Here is a 24,960-nt window from a genome sequence, read left to right as displayed (position 1 = left end):
ATGCCAGACATCAGCCAAATGATTCAGTCTCAGTTCATGATCCCCAAACCTCCATATTTTAATTACACATTCGTTTTCAAGCTACTTTTCAAGTCCCTACTGATCCTTCAGGGGGGAAAGCTCATCGTTTGGCTACATTGGAGGTAATGGGACAGAAGTCCTATTTTAATTCTATGGGGGGGGGAAAAGCTATATCATAAAAGCTGTATTTAATATCTTGGCCGTTTCAGTGCTGTGGTGAGAAAGAACAGTCCTCACTTATTAGAGGGAACTATTAATTTCATAAAGCTACTAACTCACTCTCTTGTGGACATATGCCAAAGAACCGCTCAGCCATATCTGCAGAAAACGGTTGTGCTTTATTAACCGCTTGCAGCATAAATATAAAGCGCAAGTTTCTTTTTATTGCCACCAAGCTGGCTGAGGGTAGATGGCCAAGGCAACAAGCTTCCTGTCAATAAGTGAGGCTTGTGATGTGGACTGCCAGCATTGGATAGATTGCTCAGTTTCCCCCCTACACTGATATGAAATTTCATCAAATCAACAGTCAGGCATTTAGCCTTATCTTTGATGAGAGCAGAATCAATAGTTGGCATTGCTGTTTCTGCCATAATTCTAAACTGCATACGATATGGATTTGTTTTTAAAAATTACCAAACTACAGAAATAGAAATGTTCAGTGGTGCAGAGGAGAACACAATCTGTTATGTGATAATGAAATGAAATTAAGTTTATTGCTCTAGCTGGGAAATGGGCTTTATAGTGAAATTTATTTTTGTTTCTGCTTATTTAATTTAGTTAGACATTTAAGGCTTTAAGTATTGTAACCAAGGTATCATGGCAACGACGGGGCATGTAGAATAGATCTGGCTGCACAGTTAATTTGTTATCTTTTTGCTTTTATTACTGAAGCATGTTTTACTTATTTTAGAAATACACTCAGTATTAGAGAAAGAAGTACAGGGTTTGGATTGGGCGCAGAGGACCATGAGACGATCACAGCACTCAGCTGATTCTCCCCATCACCCCCAGGAAGAGAGCCGGGATAAGAGCTAAGCTAAGGCAGCTTGGACATAAGGCTATTTCACTACCCAGCCTAGTCCTGGCTAATGTCTGGTCACATAAAATGGATGAAATAAGACCAACTAACTCAGCAATGGGACATTAGAGACTGCTGTACCCTCATCTTCACTGACACGTTCCACACTGACAGAATGTAAGACTTTACATCTATGATGCTTGGTACTCACATGAGGTTACAGTGGATAGACAATGGTCACCAGATGTGGAATTTTTACTGTTATAATGTTGGCCATATTATCTGAGAATTCACCAGTGTGTTTGTTGCTGCCACCCAGAAGAATCATATCAGTCTTGAGGAATATACATCATCAGTGACATCAGCAAATGTGTAGATGATGTGGTGATACCGAGGACAGTAAAATGGAGACTGAATGAAGAATGGACACCACACATCCACCACCATAGGCCGGATTTAAAACAACGAGGAGACTTGAGGAAATCAACAATCTTGCAAAGTGGTGCTCAGAGAACAACCGTCTGCTCAACATCAGCAAAACCAAGGAGCTGATTGTTGATTTTAGGAAAAAAGAGACAAATACACACCACTGTAGATAAAAAAAACAAAAGAACAATTCTTATTTCCAGGCCATTTCCACAATGAAAACATGCCTATGAATATTATATTCCATTTCTGCCAATAGATCACACTGGGCTAATATCAAAACATGAGCCTTCTCTGTACCAGCTCATCACAGTTTAACAAAACTTTAGCTTTAAATTTAGCTCTGAAGAGAAAATCTGAAGAGAAACACCATCCATCATCTTAAAATACGTCCATAAAGTCTTGTTTTATTGTTTAAATAAGCAGCTTATTTATCAAATTTCAATTCTGACATTGGTTGACTATACCAGATATACTCTATGTCCAGTGTGAAGGGGAGAAACCATACACCACCACTTTGCTGCCATGAAACTAGAAGACAGGATTTATGATACTGAAATCTAATCAAATCATGGAACACTTGCTGTAGATGTGAGGTTATACAGAGTTATCCAACTTACCTAGCTTATTTGCAAAGACAGGCATGAGGGACGGAACGAGGGTGAACTGGGAGGACAGGATGGAGTAGAAGTGCTGCAGTATCTGAGCGTTGGGTGCACGCTCACACATCTTCTACACAGACACAGACACACACACACACACACACACACACACACACACACACACACACACACACACACACACACACACACACACACACACACACACACACACACACACACACACACACACACACACACACACACAGGCAATCACAGACAAATCACCATTCTTGTCTGATTGATTTTTAGCCTGAATAGAACTAACTTTACAAACAGAGGTACTGATCGATAGGCTCAAATGTCTGTGTGTACAAACTAATGAATATTGATAAGCACAGCAACACAGCCTTGCTGTGCTTATTAATACAGTCATTTAGAGGAACAGCCAGACAGAGTAAGGTAATCATTGTGACCTATTTTTCAGAAAAGAGATAGGACAAATTGTAGGATCATTCTCTCAGCTGATTAGTTACAAGTGTGTGTCACAGAGAGACAGAAGTTTAAGATGAGATACATAATGAGTCGGATATGTGCATCTGTGTGTGTGTGTGTGCTTCCAGCTCTCACAATGACAGTGGGTATCCAGACGGAGTCACAGCAGCGCAGCAGACACTGACACAGAGACTCCAGTGAGTCCTGAGCATGGCCATGTTTAGATGGAGCTGTGAACGTGTTCTCCTTCAGAAGAGGCTCTGATGCACACTCCTCAGCCAACCTTGGACACACACGTACACAATAAATGCAAACACACCCACTCACAAACATGAAAAAAATGACAACAGACAGACACACAGGAATATAGGTACACGTGCATACCAACTCCCTCATCTACACTTCAATTTAAAAACTCTGCTTGTGGGATGAAAATATAACATTCGAGGACTCCATTATATTCACATTTTGCATATCAAGTGATTTAATAAAATACTTAATACTTAAAACAAGTCTTTCAGAAACAAGTCAGATTTCTTATTGGTATGAAAAAAACAAACCTTAAGATATTTTGAAGTGCAGGATCGATCAACAATGAAAAAACAACCAAAGACTGAGCACTTTCTCTGTACACTAGTGAGTCAGTCTATTCACGTCCCAGTGATCCCATTTAACTCTCTGAACATGTCTGAACTGGACAATGCCCTGACCTGCAGGCAGCCTGAAAACAGACCAGCGCCTGGAGCAGAAATCCTTCAGACCTAGAAGCCTGACTACTGTGGTCTGACCTCTTCAGACTGCCCTGAGGACAAAAGAGAGAGAGATGAGGGGAAAGCTAAAGAACCCAAGTGAGACTAAAGAGGAGAGAAGGGACTAGAAGTAGAGCAAGAGACAAATCTGATCACATCCTATCACATCACAAATCCTATCAAAGCAAATTGCCCAAACAGATTCATATAAAACTTCTCCATTAAGACAGACCCTGAGATCTTTTTGTGTTTCTTCAGTGAAAGTTCCTATTGACACCTGGTATAAAGACTAATCTTAATCTTGTATCTGTATTGTGCCTCAGAGTGATTAAAGAGGTTCTGCACACTAAACGTTTTTTGAGCCGTAAACTGAATTATATGACTATACTGTGATGAAACCATCAATTCTGGTGTTGAAAACTCACATTATTATTAAGTTTATGAAAATCTGCATTATGTGGCTTAAAAACGACTCAGCATGCCCTCTACTGTTTTAAATCACACTGTACGTTTTAAGAAAAATGCTGAGATAGAGACTACCATTTGGGTTTATGTCAGAACATCTATCTATGAAGCAAGAAATCTCTGTCTGTATGTCTGTCTGTGTGTGTGTGTGTGTGTGGCTCAAATATCTCTGCAGATCAGGATCAGACTGACCTGAGATTTTCAACATGGCTGCTGTGTGGTTTAAGGGTGTGCAACGTCGGCTTTGTTTGGACTATAAAGATTCAGTTAATAAATTATTATTTCATAAATTATTTCCGAATTCCACTAGCATTGTCAATGACAGCCACCGTAGCCACGTGCGCACCAGAGCCAATCACTGCAGAGCCCAAACATCCTGGAAAGCGAAAGTAAACTGATGTCTCGGTCCGGAGGGCTGGCGGTTGCGTAATTTTTGATCACAAACACTCCGTGAGTTTTTCACCGATGACAGACACTGTTTTTCGGGCAGAAATGTAACGGAAGAGTCAGTAAGACAGGCGGGAGGACAGACAGGAGGACAGACAGTACGCTTCTCCACGTACAGCTGTGGTATTTTTTTTCGTCGTGTAAGTTTCCAAAGACAGTTACAGTTACTACGTTACTGTTGTTTGGTCCTGTTACGTTGCTTAGTGGGACATTTCTCTTTATTAAGTTGAGTGAGAGACCTGTGCAGTTATCAGACTGTCTGACCGACACGCCCTCGCTCCGCGCCGTCGGCTTATCCGTTCACACTATTTTGGTAGTTTCAAAACAATTTTTTGATGTGGAAACCCTTACTGCCATTTCTCTCTCTCTCTCTCTCTCTCTCTCTCTCTCTCTCTGATGTATGTTAGCCTATATTACAGGGCTAATAATATGTCCTGCCCAGTTCATTTACTAGGCTCTGCTACAAGTTAGTCTGTTTGTGCTGCCAGGTTGCATCCTATTTCAGATGTAGTTCACTTTCTTCTTTCAGAATTTATATGCGCTGACCATGAGGTGTGGTACTTTCACATTAGTAGAATGGGGTTCAACTCCCTACAGTGTCCTTGCTAAAAGACAAATTATATGAAAACACAATAGTTATCAATCTACACATTTCACAACAAACCTAAATGTCCCTGACGTCCCACCTTCAAACACAACCTCATTTGGCCATCCATGAAAAAGCTACTTAACCTCCCATTTTCTATAGCAATACATACTTCCCACGGGCACTGCACTAGTTTATATAAAGACAGTGTTAACTCCCTCAGACGAGGGCAGCCCACCTCCCCCAGCCTCCGATTTGAGTGGGAGTCTGTGAAACTGCTGCGCTCATTTTCAAATATATGCCGATCGAGACGCATCATACACAGGAGTTTATGCTAGTTTCTGCTAACCATAGACTTCATATTTTTATATTCTGGTGCAGTGGTTTGGGCTGCCATCACAGCTGTCACATCGAAAGCCCCCTTACAGACACACAGACACACACACACAGAAGAGTTAGCCTCTCAGAGCCGCTAGCTCAGCTACCACACAGAAACATTTACAAACAGCCGACAATGTGCTTCTAGTGAGTGTAAAATCTCCGGCGGACTCTTTGTGTTTCCAGCACAGACACGGAGACTCTGACAGCAGCTGCTCAACATCTCTCTGTTTCTGTGACGCTGCCATTGTCAGTCTGTCAATCACTCCGGTCTGTGTTGAGGACACGCCCCCTAAAGTCACTGTCCTTTGCAAGTCTCTGAGGCACTTTTTAAATTTGCTGACAAGGAGTGAGCGAGCGGAACTGAAGGGTTTAGTTACACTTTTAAGTGAAATACATTTATTGTTTAAGTAGGAGCATGAATACATGCCAACCAGCCATATATGCTGACATTAACATCACTGTCCCTGTTATAGGCGGAACGCTCCAGTTTTAAGACAGGTATCAGGATTCCTGTCTGAAACAGAAGACAGCAATAAGGGACAGCTATGAAAAAACAACAGAAAAAGACCTTCAATCCTTCATGGAAGACTGAGTTCACCTTGATCGAACATGTCAATCACATATGTAGTGGATGACGTGTTGCTAGATATATCTAGACAGATCCGTCAGTGTTTTTTTTTTAATGGCACTGATAGCTCACATAAAATTCTCTGGAGAATCACCTCAAGAGGAAGTCCTAGACAAACGGCACAGACAGGCCTCTTCACCACCAGTTCTTGAATTATGTATCTTATATACTTTATATTTGTGGATAAAACAAATGTGACACTAACTCACAGAGCTTCGATGATGATGAGCAGAAGAGGGTAGTGGCAGCTCAGAGAATCTGTTAGTGATGGCTTCTATCAATCCCTCTATCTCCCTGTACTGGACTGGTCTGGACTGGTGGTTCAGGCTGGAGAATTCAAAGAGTGGCAGCAGTTAATACGAAACAAACACCTCACACGGAATTACACTGTATGACTGTTTTAAGTCTGTGGGGAGGGAGGGAGGACAGTGAAGGGAAGAGACAGAGAGAGGGACATAATGTGCATTTCTGAGCAAGTGTGTAAGTTTAATGATTAACAGTGATAAAATTCAGGTTAGTATTACACATGATGTAATGAAAAACCCATGGTAAATACTGTCCAGCGTCAACTGAAGTTAGCAACAGCCTCCCAGACACAGGTGCATAGGTGCAGGATGCATTACAGGTTTGTTTTGTGTCAATGAAAACATGACGGAAGTCAGTGGCAGCACTCCTGAGATTCTAAGAGGACTAAGTCTGGCCGTATTTTGATTTGTATACGAGTGCTAGAGTAAAAATTTCAAAAGGAAATTGCCACAAAAGGGGGCAAGACTTCAAATCTTGTGAATCATCTTCATAACCACCACTGAGTACTTTATATAGCGAATGCAAGTAAATTTTTAGCTCAATGCCGGCTTCAGAATGGGGAAAATGCCATGGAATGTCTGTCTAACTAATAGCTCAATAATGTAACAGAAGCTTTTAGTGTTATCTTCTCTCTAAAGTGCAAAGTGCTCCTAATTTTATGGTGGTTTTCAATATAAAACTTGATGTGAAATGATTTCAGTGTGTGTGTATCAGTACTTAGAACAATTAACAAAACTGCGATAATATTGATAACCGTGATCATTTCGGTCACTATAAACATAATCACGATCTCTAGCTCATAGTATGGGTTTACCAGAGGGTATAAAGCTTACTCTTTGAAGCGTCTCTTTGAAAAAGATGCCTGAATCACTTTATCCTCAAGTAAATCTATGCACGTGTATACTCTATCTGAGTGTGTGTGTGTTCTCTACTTACCCGTGACACTGTGTGGGTGTGCGTGTATACAGATGTGGTTTGTCGACGTGTGTACCGTATATGTGCATTCATTTGATGATGAATGTAAGTGACAGTGTGAGTAACTGACCTGAGGGTACTTTATACCTGTTTTCAAGTTCAACTTATTTACATCATTCATAACTAACATTTCTGGAAGGACACTACTGAGAAAAAACTTTGTCAATCACAAGAAAAAAAGTTAGGAATCCTCAGTACTGGCTGCACCAATGTCCTTGACAATATCTGAATTATTTACATATCTACAGTATGAGTGTTTGTGTATACCTGAACAGGGCAGAGGCAGCGTTGGCAGCCTGTGTGGCAACCAGCAGGCAGGAGGAGGAGACTCCAGCTACCACGGCCTCTGAAACTGCCACAAACCCCGGGGCACTGGGGAACAGACGAACACCTGGGGGCTGCCTACACACACACACACACACACACACACACACACACACACACACACACACACACACACACACACACACACACACACACACACACACACACACACAGCGGCGCCCCCACAGCCCCAAAAATTACAGTGTATTCTTTCATAGATAATGAAGTGCTATCAATTGTAGCCTAGCAGCTAGAGGAACCGATCCTAAACTAGACAGAGAAACAGACATCTATGATAAACTGTACAGGAAACACCGTTGTAAGCAAATACTTAAATATGGGGACAGTTAAAAATGGTATGGTGCTGTAGATGACTCAGTGAGAACTTTGCCAAAAGTACAGAGAAAGAGAGCAGCCTTTCAGGAATTTTTGCTGATATGGGTTTTTGACATGGATGTCAATAACGGCCCATCAAAAAGCTGACTGTTCTTTTACCTGATCTATTTATCATTCTTTGGCTTGCTATGCCAATACCAGCAGTGCCTGTTGTTGCTGAGTCGTGATGAACCCGTCCTCTCTCTGTCTCACTCACCTACACACAGACATTTATTTTCTCCCTTTCAGGGCAGGGACACATAATAAACAAATAGCGCTGACCTATTGGCGTTACAAAGATCACCAGAGTATGTCTCTGGTCTATGACGCAGCACCACAACAGCTGTCGACTGACTCCCTTGTTGCCACAACAGTAGTCGCATAGAACATCCTAAACAACACATGCATGGATATAAAGGTGTACACAAACGCGCACACACACACACACACACACACACACACACACACACACACACACACACACACACACACACACACAGAGTGGTGTTTAACAATTGATGCCAACACATAAAAAAACAGCCACAAACGCACATATGCACACACACACACACACACAAATAGAAAATGCACTCACTTACATACATGCACTGTAAAGAAACATGGTAAGACTTCAGTCCTCTCTCACTTTCTCGCTCTCTCTCTCTCTCTCACTCACACTCACACTCACACACACATACACATACACATACACACACACACACACACACACACACACACACGCTATAAGCTTGTTCAGCACTTTAAGAGCTCTGGTCTAGCTACTTTTTTACTGTTGCACTCAGTGTAAAGGACAAATTTCCCTCACCATTTGACATCTCTTATCCCCTGTATCATTGCTATGTGACAGGTGGAACATTCCATTAAAATTATGTGAACCTTGCAGAAATATGGCAGTGTTTTACTGCCCGTGATATATTTTCATCCGCGAGCCAGCAGACAGTTAATTCAAATATAATTAAACTTCCCAGTGCACCATATTTAACGTTTTACAAGAGGTCGGTTCTCGGCTGGTGTAGCTGAAGTTGTACATGCTTCTTTGTTTGAGTACAAACATACGGTGGTGTAAAAATCATTAGCATAATTGTGTGTGTGGTTCTGGTCATATAAACATGTATAAGCTTCATAACTACAATTGAGAACACCGTGTTTCAGTTACAATGTAATAACTTCTCAAATGCCACAAAATGAAAAATACAAGTAAGAAAAATGTCATACATTCATAGATAATATAATAATATTACACTATTTCATTAACTGGCAAGTTTTACAAACTGAAACAGACAGTGATTAAGTCACTGGGTCAACATACTCCATGCCACTGAGTGATAATTATGTCAAATTAACAACACATCGTTCACAAGTTCAGTGGGCTACAGTATAAAGTGCTTATTAATAAATAAACAGCAAACTGTTTCCTCAGTTAAAAATATTTTCCAATGAAAGCTATTTACAGTGAAGTCTGTGGATCATCCAGCGTAACCAGGACATTGTTTCTCAAAAGACATGTTGCTGCCGAGAAACATGTCTTCTCAATGCTGGAGAAGTCTCTGCGGTAAATATCTTAAAACATTAATAAATAAACTCTCAACTGTCTTTTGTGATTTAGCTGAACTGACCCTTTACCATACAAAGGTGTAACAGTAATTGTGTTTGCATGCAACAGGGACTTTTTGACAAAAATGTCAGCATGGAAGACAGCTGCAGGTAACTGGGACATCTTAACTGATCCATAATTATTTTTATTTGCTGCAGCTGTGTCCCCTCCTGTGATATGACAGTGCTCTGTTGGAAGTGTAGAGAAGCTGAGATGTAGTGACAACAGTTTTAGTCAGTGAGCAAAGATACACAGTACAGCAATTTTCAAGGGAACATACAGGTCCAGTGCAGTGGAATAATTCTGGCATTGGCAAAGCTAAAAAAGCTTTGGTGGTTATATGCCTCCTCCAACCAGTTAAATTGCAGTTTACATCCATGTCAGCCCGGACTCATATAATATTTCTAATGAAGACTGAGGGAATTATATAAAAGATTTAAAATGGCATTTTTTGGCAAATAGAAGAATGATATCAGTGAATATATATGTTTGAACTCATTAATGGTGTGACTGATTAACACCTCATCATCATCATGGATATATTGTCTAAATGTGGTGCTTTTGTTTTCTCCTGGCATTTTGAAACCTCTCTATGAGCTGTAGGTGAAACTCACTCACAGAATCACGATAAGCTAGTTGCGCTCCAGTACATTGTTTGCAGTCACGTGATTCTGATGATGCTTCAGAATGAGGCAGGAAGTGAAGGATTAATGAGATGGAAAGATGACAGCCCGTACTGTGCTAGTTATTTTTATCTTACTGTGTCGTCCCAGACAATTCATTCTTAAATGATGGCTTCAAACCTATTTTGAGGTCGCAGTCACTATTTCAGTGCTGACCAAGTGTGAAATATGGCCACAATCTCCCTTCTGTTCCCGAGTTATGATGTTAAATAATGGCCAGGACGATGACGTTGACCTTTGACCCTTTGGATAAAAAATCCCATCATATCATCGTATCCCATTACACACCTTTGTCATAATCACTGCATCAATTCTTATGACAAAAGACATGTTGGTCAAGGTTATTTTGACGTGACAGCAACCTTTGACCTTTGAGTCAAAAGTCTTTACTGTTTGACCAATTGTGAAATATGGTTATGCATTCTTAAGATATAACCAAAAGTCCAAAAATGGGACGGACGGACAACATGAAAACGTAAAGCTACTGGCCCCGGCTATCGCCAGCATGAAGGCATAAAAACGTTACTGAGCAGTCTCACCTTTCCAGTATCTCAGTGAGAAGCAGCAGACCTTGTTTCGGCACTTCCAGGTTGGTCAGCCGCAAAGCCTCCTTCAGGCTGCGCACCAGGGATTCAATACCTAACACACGCAAACACACATACTCATTGTGTCAAAGAAATACATGACTCGATTTTGCACATGACCAGGCAGACAGACCCCCACCCACCCCCCAAAAAAACAACACACATTTGTCTAATCTTGCTCAGTGTCGAAGTTATGACAGTGCTTTGACAGATGTCTACTACACTACAGGCTAAAGCGACTGACATGCTCATAAATGTAATACGTGCAGAAAGCACACACACACACACACACACACACACACACACACACACACACACACACTCTTGCATGTCAAACAAACTGTGGCAGTGGTACATCTTTCTAATTTACTGCAACACAGAATCTGCTGTATTGATCTCGTGTTTATAGTCAACTAGAGCAAGAACTTAATATCACAGGGAGTGGTTACACCAGATATTCTGTGTACTGGCAAATTAAGTTTGTACTGCAAGAGTTTTTTACACAATTACTCATGAGTGCAGTTGAAGTGCTGCAGAATTAAAAAAGGTCCAAAGACTGCGGACTCTCAAATAAGTCATCTACACCAAAGGCATACAAACGCATACACGTCTTTGTGTCACAGCAATAATCATTAGGCATGAAAATATTGACATTTCTGCCAATATGTGATTACTAGTTCTGCTGCTATTTAGTCTGATATTCTAACATTACAATAGCAGCGTCTGCCTAGTTGAAATAATTAAACTGCAATGAAGTATGAGGTACACACAAACTACTCCAATCCCACTTTGGAGGGTTTATTAAAATGTCTTGTCACTGTCAGAAATATTACACAGTGTATATGCTGTCACGTGACCTGTCGTACCATGAAACCCCAAATCCTACAGTGACACCATCACAAACAGACATAACACAAACAGGGATGACATGATCGTGCTTCAGGAGTTGTTTTTTGTTTTCCAACTGCTCTCACCATAGACAGAGTGACACTGGGAAAAGAAGAGCGGGTCCTCAGTAAGCAACACCAAACAGCTGTAGACAGACCACAGCAGCACCTCACTACTACTACTGGCCAGACGGTCAAAGAGAAACTCTATTTGGGAAAAGAGTAATGGAGAGAAAAAGAGAACTTGTGTGAGCGGATGAAGAAGAGAACACGGAACAATACAGATACAATTTAATATTCTTCTTTAGCATCATCATACAATTTTCCAAAACAGTAATGTTTTCATGCTAATTTAGCAGGACACATAAAAAGGATTATAATATTCTTTTTTGAAAGCCCCATCATATTCTGAAATTCAGGGACGAAAGTGAAACACAAACAGAACCCCTAAAGTGATAAAGAGATATATATAAAAGTAGAGGAGAAAGCAACAAAGGCAAATAAGAGGAAAGAGGGATGCACAGAGAGGCAGCAAGATAAATAACAACAAAAGAGGAAGTCAAAAGGGAAAGCAGAACAAGGCAGAGGAAATTATTTGTAGAGGGCAAATCAAAGAAGGCAACAGCTTGTATAGTTAGCATATCCTAGCCGCTGTGTTTGTGTGTCTGTGCATGCATATCACCAGGTACGTCAGCTTTGATGAAGGGGCCGCTGCACAGACTGGGACAATGAACCAGGACAGCTGCAATACACTTCGTGCTGATCGTCTGCAACGTCTCATCGCCACTCAGCAGCAGCTGGAAAACACATTATATGGGCTTAATTAGAATACACCAGTCATTGAAGATGCATAGCATTCAAATAGCGTGCAAGGCTTCCACTGTTTGACATACATGAAGTATAGCCTCTTCAACACTGCCAGACGTAAGAGATAAAGCAATGTTTTGCCAATTGTCTGGCTCTCATCTTCAGTACACTGTCTGTGCTCTATGCTGCACAGTTAGTTTATGAATGTTTCAAAGGCAAACATAAGCACCATGAGCAAGCAGGTACATCAGTACATCCAGGGTAATTGGTACATGCAATTAGTACTACGTAAAACTATCTTTGAACAATGTTCAGAAAAGTCTGTTTTGTTTTTAAGAAACGTCTAAGCCATGGAGAAATGGTTTCGGTCAGGGGTGCCCATTTATTTCCCAAAACTGAAACTTAATGGTGGGTCTAGGGCCACATGCAAACACCTATTGTATTGTTAAGATGCAAAATTAAACTAGGATCCCAAGTTCCTTTAGTTGTCTAAAATGTCACTCTTCCAACTGTACAAACAATAGAACAGTAACATTACAATTTTTAAAACTTAATCTGTTTTTACTTGAAGAATCTGGTGGGCCAAATTTAACCTTTTGGCAGTCCACGGTCCCCACTTCCGGCAACCCTGGTTTAGGTGGACACTATATAAGTGCAGGTTTGCTCATCATAGTTCCACTCTCACACCAAAAGCCCAAAACGTATTAAAAGTGCACTTGCTGTAACATCGGTCTACCCTAATTTTTGTTTAAGTTTGAAGCCAAAATCAAGTCACTGGGCATTGGGTGAGGTAAAAGTATCAACATTACAATTACCATTATATTACATTAGTGATTTTATCTTTCTAGGTTTATAACCCTCTATAAAAATTAATAGCTACACTTTCTACAAAACCTTAGACAGACTTTGTGTGCTGTATATTACATAATTTCTTACCAGTAACAACCACTAAACAAATTAGATTAGATTAATTAAAAAATTGCAGAGATTGCATGTGTTTTTATCTTTTATCTGTGTATCAATCTATTGGGTAGGATGGATCCTAAATAATCAAATATGTTTTGGGGGATTATTTTGAGTTAGATTTTATTAAAACCCTACACACAATGGTGATCTACAAAAAAACTACTAAAGTCATGAGCTGTGCTGTAATGTGAGTCACAACTGTGAAAATCGAACTAGATGTAATCTACGCATTGATTTCCCAGACATGTAGCACAAATATTTGTCCAGGGTAAACCCCCCCTGAATCCCTATTCAAAGGCACATTAATCCAGGATTAGAACTTCTTGTTATGATTAACGTCAGTGCCAGAATGCGGGTCTTGGGGGTGGGAGCAGGATGTTTGGACAGAGACCTTTTTCAGGATGAGAGGCAGAGGGCAATGGTCAGTGGACTGTTGCTCTTGGTTTTGGCTGAGGCTCTGGCTGTTGTTGGGGAGGCTGTTCTGGTTCTCACTGCACACGATCTGATTGCTGGGGCTGTTCATCAGAACTGACACTGCCTCTCCCTGCTGCACCAGCAGCCACAGCAGGCCTAACAGATGAAAGACAAGGTGTGAAAGTAGATACTGATGACAAAGCAGTCTAAAAGAATACATTCAAACATCTACACAAATCCTCACACTTTAACAATAAGGTTTTAGACAAGACACGAGGATAGATACATTTGAAATGCACTTATCAATACAATAAAACACTGTATGAACATGTTGTATTGCCAGATTCTTGCCAGTACACAGCCCTCATGTGGGAGAACTTTTTTTTTTTACTTGGGAAAGATGTTGAGGTTAACATGACAAAAGAAGATATAATACACATATGTAATAAACATCACAAATAAGGTCCAGCCACAAGTCAAACCAAGTGTAATACAGATGAGCACGTCCACAGAGGTCCTGCACTCGACCCCTGTAAGAGTGCAAAACTGTTTCACAGATTTCACAAAAGGATATTACAGTAGGACAAATACATACTGTACACAAATGAGAACTCAAACACACAATACAATAAACAGTTACATAATTAGCAATTAAATGTTGCCCAGCTGCATGGATTTTCTTTTCCAGCCATCTGAAAGAAATCATTTTTAAACATTAGAACATTTTTCCTTTCATGGAAATGTCTTGAACACAGTGCTGAAGAAAAAAAAATAATCCTGTTTAATTCCTCCATTGTGCTGTTCTCACCGGGGCTGCTGAAGGTAAGCTTATTAAGATGAAATCAATTCAAAATAACACAAACAACAACAGCAAACGCTCAACTGCAGCTACTCTAAAAACTGGAGTAAACCAACCTTGCGCCCCACGGTGGATCCCACCTCTCCAAAGTTAATACAGTGATAAAACTACAACTTCAAATTTCTAGCAGATAATGAGACCGTTTCTTTTCAATAACTCCTCTTCACATCATGTAGACCTCCATTATGGTTATCGCCAAAGCTTATTACCCTTACAACTCAAAACTCCTACAAGATAGCGACACTCTTTCATCTCAGTGTAATCCCTCCTCTTTCTCCATCTAGCTTCACTCTGAAGTAGATTCTGGATGTTCACTGAGAAAGATGATTATGGACGTGTTATTTTATAACCTGTTAACTTTCCTAAAAACAAACAAACAAACAACAAAGCAGCTCTGTGTCATTATCAACAACCCCTGCCAACTAGCGGAGACATCTTATGATGAAACAGTAGTTCTTAGGTTCTGAGGAATTTCTCAAAGTGACTATATGTGCATAAAAAACAGGAAACAGACGGGGAACAACATTATTGTCAATCATGCTGTAAGTCCACTCCCCATCGTTATTCTCTCCCGGGCAGTTTGGATTGAAGTTATGTTTCACAAATGACAAAAAAAAAAAGTAATAGCCTTTCTCCCAGACTGTCAGCAAACTAGTTCTGTTGTGCTCAGCTCAATTTTTCATCCATTTTTAATAACATCCTCCCCTTATCTCCACTTGCAAATTTTTCATGCTTGCCTAAGCTAAGCATACTGTACTGATCTCAACAACTTCAAACCTTTTCATGATAGCCACTCAATCTCACTTTGCCTATGTAGTGCATGATAAACCTAAATCAGGCCAATCATTTTTGCATTATTTCATCCAGGCGGCTAATGATGCTCTCAATTATAATTTTATACAGTCAATTTGAAAAAACTAAGTTTCTACAAAGTTGAAAAAGTTATAAAAACTCACTCTATATAGTCATTAAAACTTTCAGTTTGAAGAAGAATATTTGAATTTAGGCTATATCGTGTTCCAGACAGATGTTTGCAAATGTATTGATCATTTTGTTAATAGTTATCAGTTTTAAATATAAATATAAAACCTTTGAGTTTACTGTCATCACAAATGTTGTCAACATGGTTCATCTTAACCAACCTCGACCTGGTTAAGATGTTTGAATCCCTCTTGCAAAATGATGAAGGGCTCAACTTTCATTAAAATTATGTTTTTTATATAACCTATAAAACGTTGATATATAATAAGTGACAAATGCTTTTTTCCTCACCAACACAGTTGTTGATGAGTTGGGTGGAGCTGGCATTGGCCAACGTCTGTAGCAGCAGGATGCACACTCTGTCCCTGATGGCAGTGGGCAAAGACTGGGCTGCCGAGCCCCCAGCTGTCCCGAACAGTTTGAGCCACACATACAGGACCGAAGCCTTCAGCGCCTCATCTGGGTAAAGCAAGGCCGAGCACAGGTGCTCCAGCGTGGGCACTGATGGACATGAGGTGGGAGACAGATGAGTAAACACATAAACAAACAGAGGTTTTAAACAGGATAAAAGAAAAGGATACATACGGGATCATATGGGGAAACAAAACCAATCAATATTTTACAGACAATGACAGAGTAACATTGGAGAGAAAGTTGCCACAAAGATAAAAATGGATTGCTGATTGGCCACTGGGGAGAGAATGCACTAAAGAGGCAGCCAGAAGAGCGAGCGAGTCTCTTCTCTTTGCAGGTATGCTGTCTGAAGGGAAAAAGAGAAAGACAGAGAGGCACACATGGAGAGAGTGATGGCGTAAAAGATAAGAAGAGACAGATAGAGGTAGAAAGGCTGAGTTCATGAAAGAGAGAGGGTGGGAGAGTATAAGATGTGAGGAGGGAGAGCCACACACAGATTGAGTCAGAGGGGAAAAGAGAGACAGAATGAAAAGACATAGAGATAGGATTCATTTACAGAGGACCTTAATGCTCTGTTATTTGCAGAATTAGTTGCAAGATAAAGGCTTCATTAAACTAAATCAACAAATAAAAACATAAAAAGCACAAACTCACTCACTTAAATATATTTAAGAAAAAAATTATCAAAAATAAAATACAAATAATATACTGAATGAAAGAGAGTGTGTGTACTGAGCGGTTGCAGACTGTGGGCTGATTGTTATACACCATCAATCTACCATATAGCCCAGTGAGCAAATGGAAACTCTCTGCCCATGATCACATCCACAAAATACAGATCAAGTCAAATGATTGACCAACACAGTGTAAGAAGCCAAAGTACAGGCCGACAGTGGCACGCAACAATGCTGGCAATGCTGGCACAGTGGGGGGAAATTGATTAATGACAGTTGTAATAACCAAACTACAGCACTAATGTGGATATAATCAAATTGTTAGAGTGCAGGGTACACATGATGGGAGGTGAGACAGAGAAAGAAGTGGCTAAAGAGAGAAAAGACAAGCACATAAGTATAAAAGAGCGACCTTGAGAGCAGAAGAATAAGCCAGGGCTCGAGGTACAAGAGACAGAGGAACAGAGAGTGAGCGAGTTTGGAAGAGAGAGAGAAAGGGATGGCATAGTAGGGGAGCCAAGCCCAAGCCCAGCTGCTCTGTGAAGCAGATCAAACCCCATGTGAGACAGGAGAGGCTCCCAGACATGTTTGATTAAACCAAAATATATGAGGCGGCCAAGATGAGAGCCAGGCGTAAAAAGAGAGAAGGAGAGAGAGCAAAGAGGAGAGAGGGGGAGGAGGGAGATAAGACCTCCACAGAGGATGGAAATAGAAGGAACACAATGTAAGAGTGGTAAAATGGATGGGTGGAAAATAAAAGCCTCACTGTTGTTTAACAACACGTTTTATGAGGCATGCATACAAACACAGACGCATAAAGAACTGAAACAAAAAAGATGAAACATTGTTCTTCAGCTTTCTTTGACAGAGGAAACCAAAGGTTAATTTCCGTTTGACTTGTTTACTGTTTTGCTGCCCCGCTGTGCTCTCTGTTGGTTTTGTGATCCGCTCTCTACAGTATTTGTCTGTTGTTTTGCACTCATTGCTTCACGCTGCTTTACCTAAACCTTTCTCTGGCTTGCTCTCTGGCTCCAGCTTCCAGTGTTTCCCACATATAAAATGCATTTGTTTGACCCATCCATATAAAGCTTAAAGCGCTGATCAGCCAAAATGGTGAATTAATGTGTAATCTTATTGGAGAAACTATGTCCTTAATGACTCAACTGTTTGATTTTAGAGCTCTGATCATCTCAGCCTGTGAGAAACTCTGCAGCTTGTACCATTGTCCTTTCCTTCCCTTATCATCCTTGTTATCTTTGTCTGCTTCCTATTTCCGTATCTCATTAATGCTTCATCTTCCCTCCCTGCTCCCTCATTTGTTCTGTATCCACTCCCCGGTAAGGACCTGAGGGAGTAGGACAGAAATGAGAGAGGGAGGAGGGAAGAGAGAGAGAGAGAGAGAGAGAGAGAAGGAGAGATTAAAGACAAAGAGATTCAGGCAGAGAAAAGCAAATGGGTGAGAAAAACACAGGGGTTAATCTTTTAGATAGACAGGCAGACACTGAGTCAGAGAGAGAGAGCAAAAAGTGTCGGGTGCTCTGGGCTGCTGTTGTCATTGGCGCGCTGTTGTCGTTAGTCCAAACAGCCCCACGGAGACTCGTTGAGTGACAGGCCACAGACAGGCACACACAGTCAATAGTGGCAGCCCGCATCTCGCATCAGCATCGCAACAACCCACCACTACCTGCGGCTGCTCAGGGGAGCTTGTAAAACTCATGAAAATACACGGGAGGTGGACCCATGTAGCATAGCAAAATAACTATAACGCTTGTTTATTTGGCATAAGGCTCACATTCACTCTTGTCTGTGAGGACAAGCGCTCAGGCACGACACAAGCACACTCCAACGCGCGCGCACGCACACACACACACACACACACACACACACACACACACATACACTCGAAGTTGATTAACAATGCCCATTAAACTGAGTGGCATAATGGTTCAGTGAGTAGACAGACATACAGGTGGTTGTGGCAGAGATTAAATCGGTGCGGTTGAGTGTGTGTGTGTGTGTGCGTGTGTGTGTGTGTGTGTGTGTGTGTGTGTGTGTGTGTGTGTGTGTGAGAGAGGGGTGGGGGTGCATTACTGTTATGCCTCACTACACTGCAGAATTATACATAGATATATCTAGAAATATATCCATATATGGGCGATTTCAGGGGAAAGGTTGGATGAACATGAATTTTTTTTTTTTTTAATTTTCAGCTAGAGCTGGCCTGGGATTGCCTATGCAGATAGAATTTTAAGTACGGACACAGCACAGTTATCTCAATGCAGCTGGAGCGTAATTGAAAAGGTCATCACAGCTAGAGAGATTGAATTGAGAAGGTTCGTGGGGAAATTATATGAAAAATACGGTTTTTGGACTTTTTCAGAAGCAGAAGGAGTGGAATAGAGTTCAGGATGGGGAAGACTGTTTCAAAAATGGACACAGTACAACTATTTCTATGCATTAGGAAAATAACTGAAAAGGTCAAAATAGGCTGCTGTGATTGAATTGTCGATATGCCAGTGCAGAGTGAACAAGGGATGCTGAAAATTAAATATTTTTTCGTATCCTTCTCTTCCATTCAAGGTGAACTGTAATATACATGTATGTAAATGGAACTCAGCTTCTGAGGCGAATTGACCCTGAGTTGCTTTATTTTCATATTCGGTTCGTTCCAGTGAAGATCTGAGCTTGACCATCTGAGATGTGACCTAAACTCAGTTGCATTTTTAACAGTGACCCAAACCAACCCAAGTCAAAGTTCTCTTTATTCTCCCCTAAAGCAAAATGTGTCTCTTGGCTTGCCCACAGCACAAGGAGTTCTGAGGTCAGGGGCTGCTACAGAACAGCAAAAGGATCCAGATCCAGCTTTACGCCCATTGAAACAAATTTGTGTTTTTGGGGCTATATAAATAAAATTTACTTGACTTGACATCCCGCTCAAGGACACTTCAGCAGGGTGAAGGTATGTAGAGTTCACAGACAATCTCGCAGTAACTAAATAAGTAAATACATCACATTTTTGTTCACTATTCAAAACCTTAACTGGGCAGACAGATATAAACTGCTGATAACATTTCCAAGTACAAGAGCTGTTTATCACTTGCCACCAGCAACTTTTGGTGCATCTTTATTGATATGTACTGGAAGTGCTAGTAATGACCATAAAAAATGAAAACACACCTCTGTTTCTCTTTGTACACCGGTGCCTACATAACTGTGAGGTGTCTTCTGTTACAGTGTCTCACCGTATTGAGTCACCAGACTATGGGCCACATCGGGGACTGCTTCCACTAGGCTCCCCAAGAAGCGGAAGGTGGGCAGGAAACCCTTCCCACTGGGCTGGTCACTGAGCTGGACTCGAAACACACAAAGTAACAAAGTCAGTAACAATAGACGTACAACAATGTAAAGCTACAAAGGAACATAACGCAGGCATAAGCCAAATACCTATACCATGGCACTTTTGCTTATATGTTATGTAAGATTTTCAGAATAACCTCTTAAGGCCAGTAATAGCAGCACAACATGAAAAAAGGGACTTCCACAATGACATGTAGGATTTTCAATTTATATTACATTGTTAAAGAATCCAACTACAATACTCCAACTTATACTCCAGATCCTTTTGCATATACATTTTTGGATACATGCATATAATAAATTATTTTTCAGAACTCAGAAAACAAACCAGCATCTTTTTCCATTTCTCAGATTGCATCAAAAATCTGTGTTCTTAAATCCTTAATCTTTAAAATACATTTTCCTTGAAGTGGTCTAATCAGGCTCTATTCCATAACAGAGATAAGACCTGTCTGCACCTCTACCTGGTGTTATACCTCTCTGTCATCATCAGTATACACAGCTTTACTATTATCTACCTGCAGCGTCGGCTGCTGAATGAGGCTTTTCCACTACTGCCTCCCCCAGAGGTGACACAACAGCAGCGAGAGGGGGACAAGCAAACTGCCTGTTTACTAAACAACCCTCGGAGGATATGCTGTTGGTTACACAAGTGCTGTTAAATATTTTAAGATGCTGAGCATGTTCCTGTGCCTGCATGTGTAAATGAGCAGGTGTTTCTCTATATGTCTGTAAATGTGTGCCTCACCTGTTTGTGTATCTCATCCAAAACAAAGCGAAGTGACAGCTCATTCTGGAGCTCGAGGAGCAGCTGAACCAGCACTGGCGCACATAAACACACACAAACGCATGTATGTACACAGACACCCACGTAAAACAAAAAACACAGAAAAGCATTCATTAAATAAACATCAGTCAGGTATTTTCCCACTTTTCTAGGAAAACATCAGAAATTGTGAGAAACAGAGAACAAAATAACATTTCGAGGTATTTATTAATTTAATATAGGTGAGTAATCCAGAGTTTATCTTTTTAAAACCTTTGTTTCTTGTTTAATTTTAGGATTTGGTTTAATCAATGTTTATCTTTTAAGCAACTGTTATAATACCTGTTGTGCCGTAGAGATTATTATTACCGATTATTTTTTTATTATTACCATAACATCTGATGTCATCGCCATAAGGAGAATATGCAGGTAAACCTCTCAGCTGAAATCAACATTCACATCATGTTAGCTGCTTTCCATGACTGCTGAGCTGATGTTAGAAACCTTCAGACATATTTTTTCAGCTTTTTCTTTCTTCTCCTGTGTTTCTCCTCACATACATACACACAGATATGACTGCATTATTTATGGGGCTCAAATGAGTTTCAAAATGTATTCATGACACATTCTCTGTGCAATGAGCAAAAAGCAGTGTTACATTTTAAGCACTCAACTATTACAGCAAAGTGGTCCCTAAGGCATTTTAAGACAGCTACCATAAAATCATTCTGTCATTTGCAGTTGGCAAAAACATTTTTTACATTTTGAAAGACGTAGCTGCAGCGAGACAAACTGGTGGTTCACTGAGAGTCCAACATTCATACGGGACGCAGAAAAATCTGCATAAACTAATCACTAAACACAAAGAGAAAACGTACTTCACAGCACAGCGGTGAAAGAATATCAACATGGGAAATTAGGTCAGAAATATTAAATGTAGAAACTTCTATGTGGAGTCATTGTAAGATCACCTTGGTAACCAGCAGTGACCATTTATCGCACAAACAGTGTGTATGTGTTTGTGTATGTGTGTGTGTGTGTGTGTTTCTTTGACAAAAAGACTGACTCATACAGTCCTCCCATGTATGTGTGTGTGCATTCTCACACAGTCTGCATTATAATAACGATATAGAGAGTGTGTGTCTGTGTCTTTGTTTGCATGAGTACGATGTGAGCAGGGTGTGTGAGTGTATGCAAGTGTATTGTCCAAACCACAAAGAGGCATCTTTTCACCTTGGTCAACCTTTTCCAGAGTGTCTTGGTCCTTCACAGTGTGAAGCATCCCTGGGGACAGAACGATAATGACAGGCTGGATTTACAAAGCGTACTTTACAAAGCCACTGCAATATACAGAAGCCTCACAGAGGTATAATAAGAAAAAGGAAGCTATAACATGAGGAATCATACATGAAAAAGGGACAAAGAGAAGATGAAAGGTACAAAGATATTAAATGGGGATTCATGTTGTTGGGTGTTGAGGTTTTATTGATCATACTGTATCGTCACAAATGTTGCATCTACTGTATTTTGGATTAGTTTTGCTGGATTTCCAAAACACCCAGCAGCACAAAAAGAGCCATGTCAGTATAAAGCACAAATGATGTAAAAAAAATAATACTCTTTCTATGGCTGCATCTGTTAATACTAAGCATGTAAAAAAAAAAAAGTCAATGTGTAGTGGGGGAGATATAAGGCATATATTGGATTATGCTCTCATTGGCACAGGTGGAGTGCAGTTCGGCAGACCATCCCACAAGCTTTGTAATGGCTCTTTTAATGTCTTGTCATATTGGTCAGAGCTTTTACCAGCTTACCATTTTGCCACATATCCTCTCATTGCCTTAATTCGATTAGAGCTCAAATGGTGTCGGCCTAATACTTTATGCTGCAATAACCTAGTGAAATTCACACAATGAGGAGGAAGTGTCAGTAATATCCTCTGATGATGTGGAACCATAAAAATACACTGTGGTTTAATTAAAACAGTGACAGAGTGTAAGGATTCACCGGTGCTTTCTACCTGTCATCCTCATAACATCTCCTACAGAAGCATTCATTATGGTGAGGATAACATACTGGCCCTGGTATTAAAGTGTTAACCCCAATGCAGGGCTAATAAAGCCACTCTCCCCACGGATCAGCATGATCTCATAGGGTCACTGGTTTCATTAGGTGGTTGTCACAATATTGATGACTTTATATACATCCAAGGTGGACGGATGAGTGCTGTACCAACTCATCCCTCGCTCAAAGATTGTCATCAATCATTGTATGCTGTTAACTGATGTGTTACTGACCACTGACCACTTTACAAGGATAATCTAAACTGTATAACTGTATGCCAAACAAGCACAATTGTGCATTGTTTTTTAATAAAAAGTACCAATAGCTGATATTTGTGCCAATGTTCTACGACTTTGTCTTAAGTCTCAAGTATTGCCCCAGAAATTGATTTTGGATGAAAACGAGAGTGTCAGTTAAATAATTAAACAATGCAATTACCATAAAATTCCCCATTAGATTTAATCTAGCCTTCATGAAAAATGAACATCAATTATATCAAGATGAACAAAATACAATACCCCGTACTTAATGGAGACACAAGTATCAGCCCAGTTCATCAGCAAATAGATGGTTCAACCATACCACAGATGACCAGTATGTACCATTATTATGCCTATAATATGAAAGAACATCAGTGAACAGCAGGTCAACTCTATTATCTACATGAATCCTTTTTTATTTTTTAACACTACTACTATATTACTATATTATGATGAATAACGCTCTCTCTCACTGCTAATGTGATAAGATCTATTGTCTCGGTTGTTCAGTTGAAGCTTGAAGAAAAGCTGTGATGTGACTGCAGCACTAGCACCAGACAGTGAAGTGACCCAGTGGAGATTAACTTCAAGGAGAAGGAAGGTCGCACACGCACACCCAGCAAGATGTCTACAACAGCCAGTGCTGGTTAGTGTGATGGTCAATAATGGATGGATCTGTCACACTTACTGTTAAGCATTACATGGTAAAAAGAATCATACTATTGTTTTTACAGATACTGTGATTGTGATATGATTCACGATTAGTGGGAATTATCTCTCTTTCTCTATTTTTAATAAAAATTGTGATGATGACGTTGGGGTCTGTACCAAACAAAACAAAACAAAACAAAAGTGTTTTCTTAAATCTGGAGAAGATTTGTATGCCAGAGAATCTCTGCAGCACTACAGTACTTTATTATAATGCTTTTGGGACCTTTATCAAAACCATATTGCGATTTGGATAATATTGCAAAGCATTGTGCAGCCCTGGCTCTGTTATTACAGTGAGCTTCCAAACACACTACACCCACTGTGCATTATGACTGATCAGCCTGCCTTACATGACTATCTTCGCCACCAGAGAGAGAACTGATGAGAGATTAAAGTCCTAGTCCTTCCTTCACATCCTGATCTCATGCCATATGTGCCACCATTTCTCACCCAGCAGAGAAGCTGTGAATCGCAGAGAGACTCTGTGGTCCTGCCGGAGGAGCTCTCTCAAGGCCCCCGGAGAACACTTCAGCACCCCGCTGATACCAGACAGGGCAAACGACTTCCTCACCGACTGTGCCACAGAGATAAAGATATGGGAGGGTAAATAAAGCCTGTGCATCAAGGGGGAAATAATAGGGTAATGTATTTTCCATAAAAAGTGCCTAAAAACAGCAAATTCTGGGGTTGATCCTACTCACCTAACATAACATACACCACCCAGCCAAATAGAGGAAGGATTAAGTTTGGTATGAGAGAAGTTTCACATTCAGATAAGACAAAAACAAGTTGATGACATGTTCCTCACCGCGATATCGTCGCTCTCGATCATCTCAATGACACAGGCCACACAGAGCAGCAGCCCGCCGCCCTCCGCAGGCCCCAGGCGGCCGCTCCACTTCGGGTCGTGTCTGTAGTGGATCTTCTCATGAACAATGTCCGCGCTCGTCATGTTGGTTCAACCTGTTGAAACAAAAACAAATATATATATATATATATATATATATATATATGTGTGTGTGTGTGTGTGTGTGTGTGTGTAGTGTGTACCATAGCTTATCAAATAGTTTTAAAAGTCAGGCAGGTGAGTAAAAAGCTAGCTTTGGTTACTACACAGCTGGAC

General features: G+C 40.5%; 1 protein-coding gene across 2 annotated transcripts in view; it reads right to left on the bottom strand.

Moving 5' to 3' along the window:
- Positions 1-24,960, bottom strand: part of LOC127356431 (coiled-coil domain-containing protein 134) — a 65,743-nt gene that overhangs the window by 40,580 nt on the left and 203 nt on the right. For both annotated transcript variants that reach the window (XM_051388158.1, XM_051388157.1), the window contains exons 2-16: positions 24,646-24,800; positions 24,288-24,411; positions 22,036-22,086; positions 20,785-20,858; positions 19,922-20,027; positions 15,883-16,092; positions 13,729-13,907; positions 12,247-12,361; positions 11,652-11,771; positions 10,633-10,732; positions 7,364-7,498; positions 6,025-6,142; positions 3,270-3,361; positions 2,695-2,842; positions 2,086-2,197 (exon numbers count right to left, since the gene is read on the bottom strand). In XM_051388158.1, the coding sequence (XP_051244118.1) occupies positions 2,086-2,197; positions 2,695-2,842; positions 3,270-3,361; positions 6,025-6,142; positions 7,364-7,498; positions 10,633-10,732; positions 11,652-11,771; positions 12,247-12,361; positions 13,729-13,907; positions 15,883-16,092; positions 19,922-20,027; positions 20,785-20,858; positions 22,036-22,086; positions 24,288-24,411; positions 24,646-24,789 (1,828 nt within the window). In that variant the 5' untranslated portion in view covers positions 24,790-24,800. The remainder of the gene's footprint in view (positions 1-2,085; positions 2,198-2,694; positions 2,843-3,269; positions 3,362-6,024; positions 6,143-7,363; positions 7,499-10,632; positions 10,733-11,651; positions 11,772-12,246; positions 12,362-13,728; positions 13,908-15,882; positions 16,093-19,921; positions 20,028-20,784; positions 20,859-22,035; positions 22,087-24,287; positions 24,412-24,645; positions 24,801-24,960) is intronic.

The sequence above is a fragment of the Dicentrarchus labrax genome, unplaced genomic scaffold (genome assembly GCF_905237075.1).
Source record: "Dicentrarchus labrax unplaced genomic scaffold, dlabrax2021, whole genome shotgun sequence".
NCBI lineage: Eukaryota > Metazoa > Chordata > Actinopteri > Moronidae > Dicentrarchus > Dicentrarchus labrax.
Note: the sequence above shows the minus strand (reverse complement) of the source record. Positions and strands in the feature narration are given on the sequence as shown.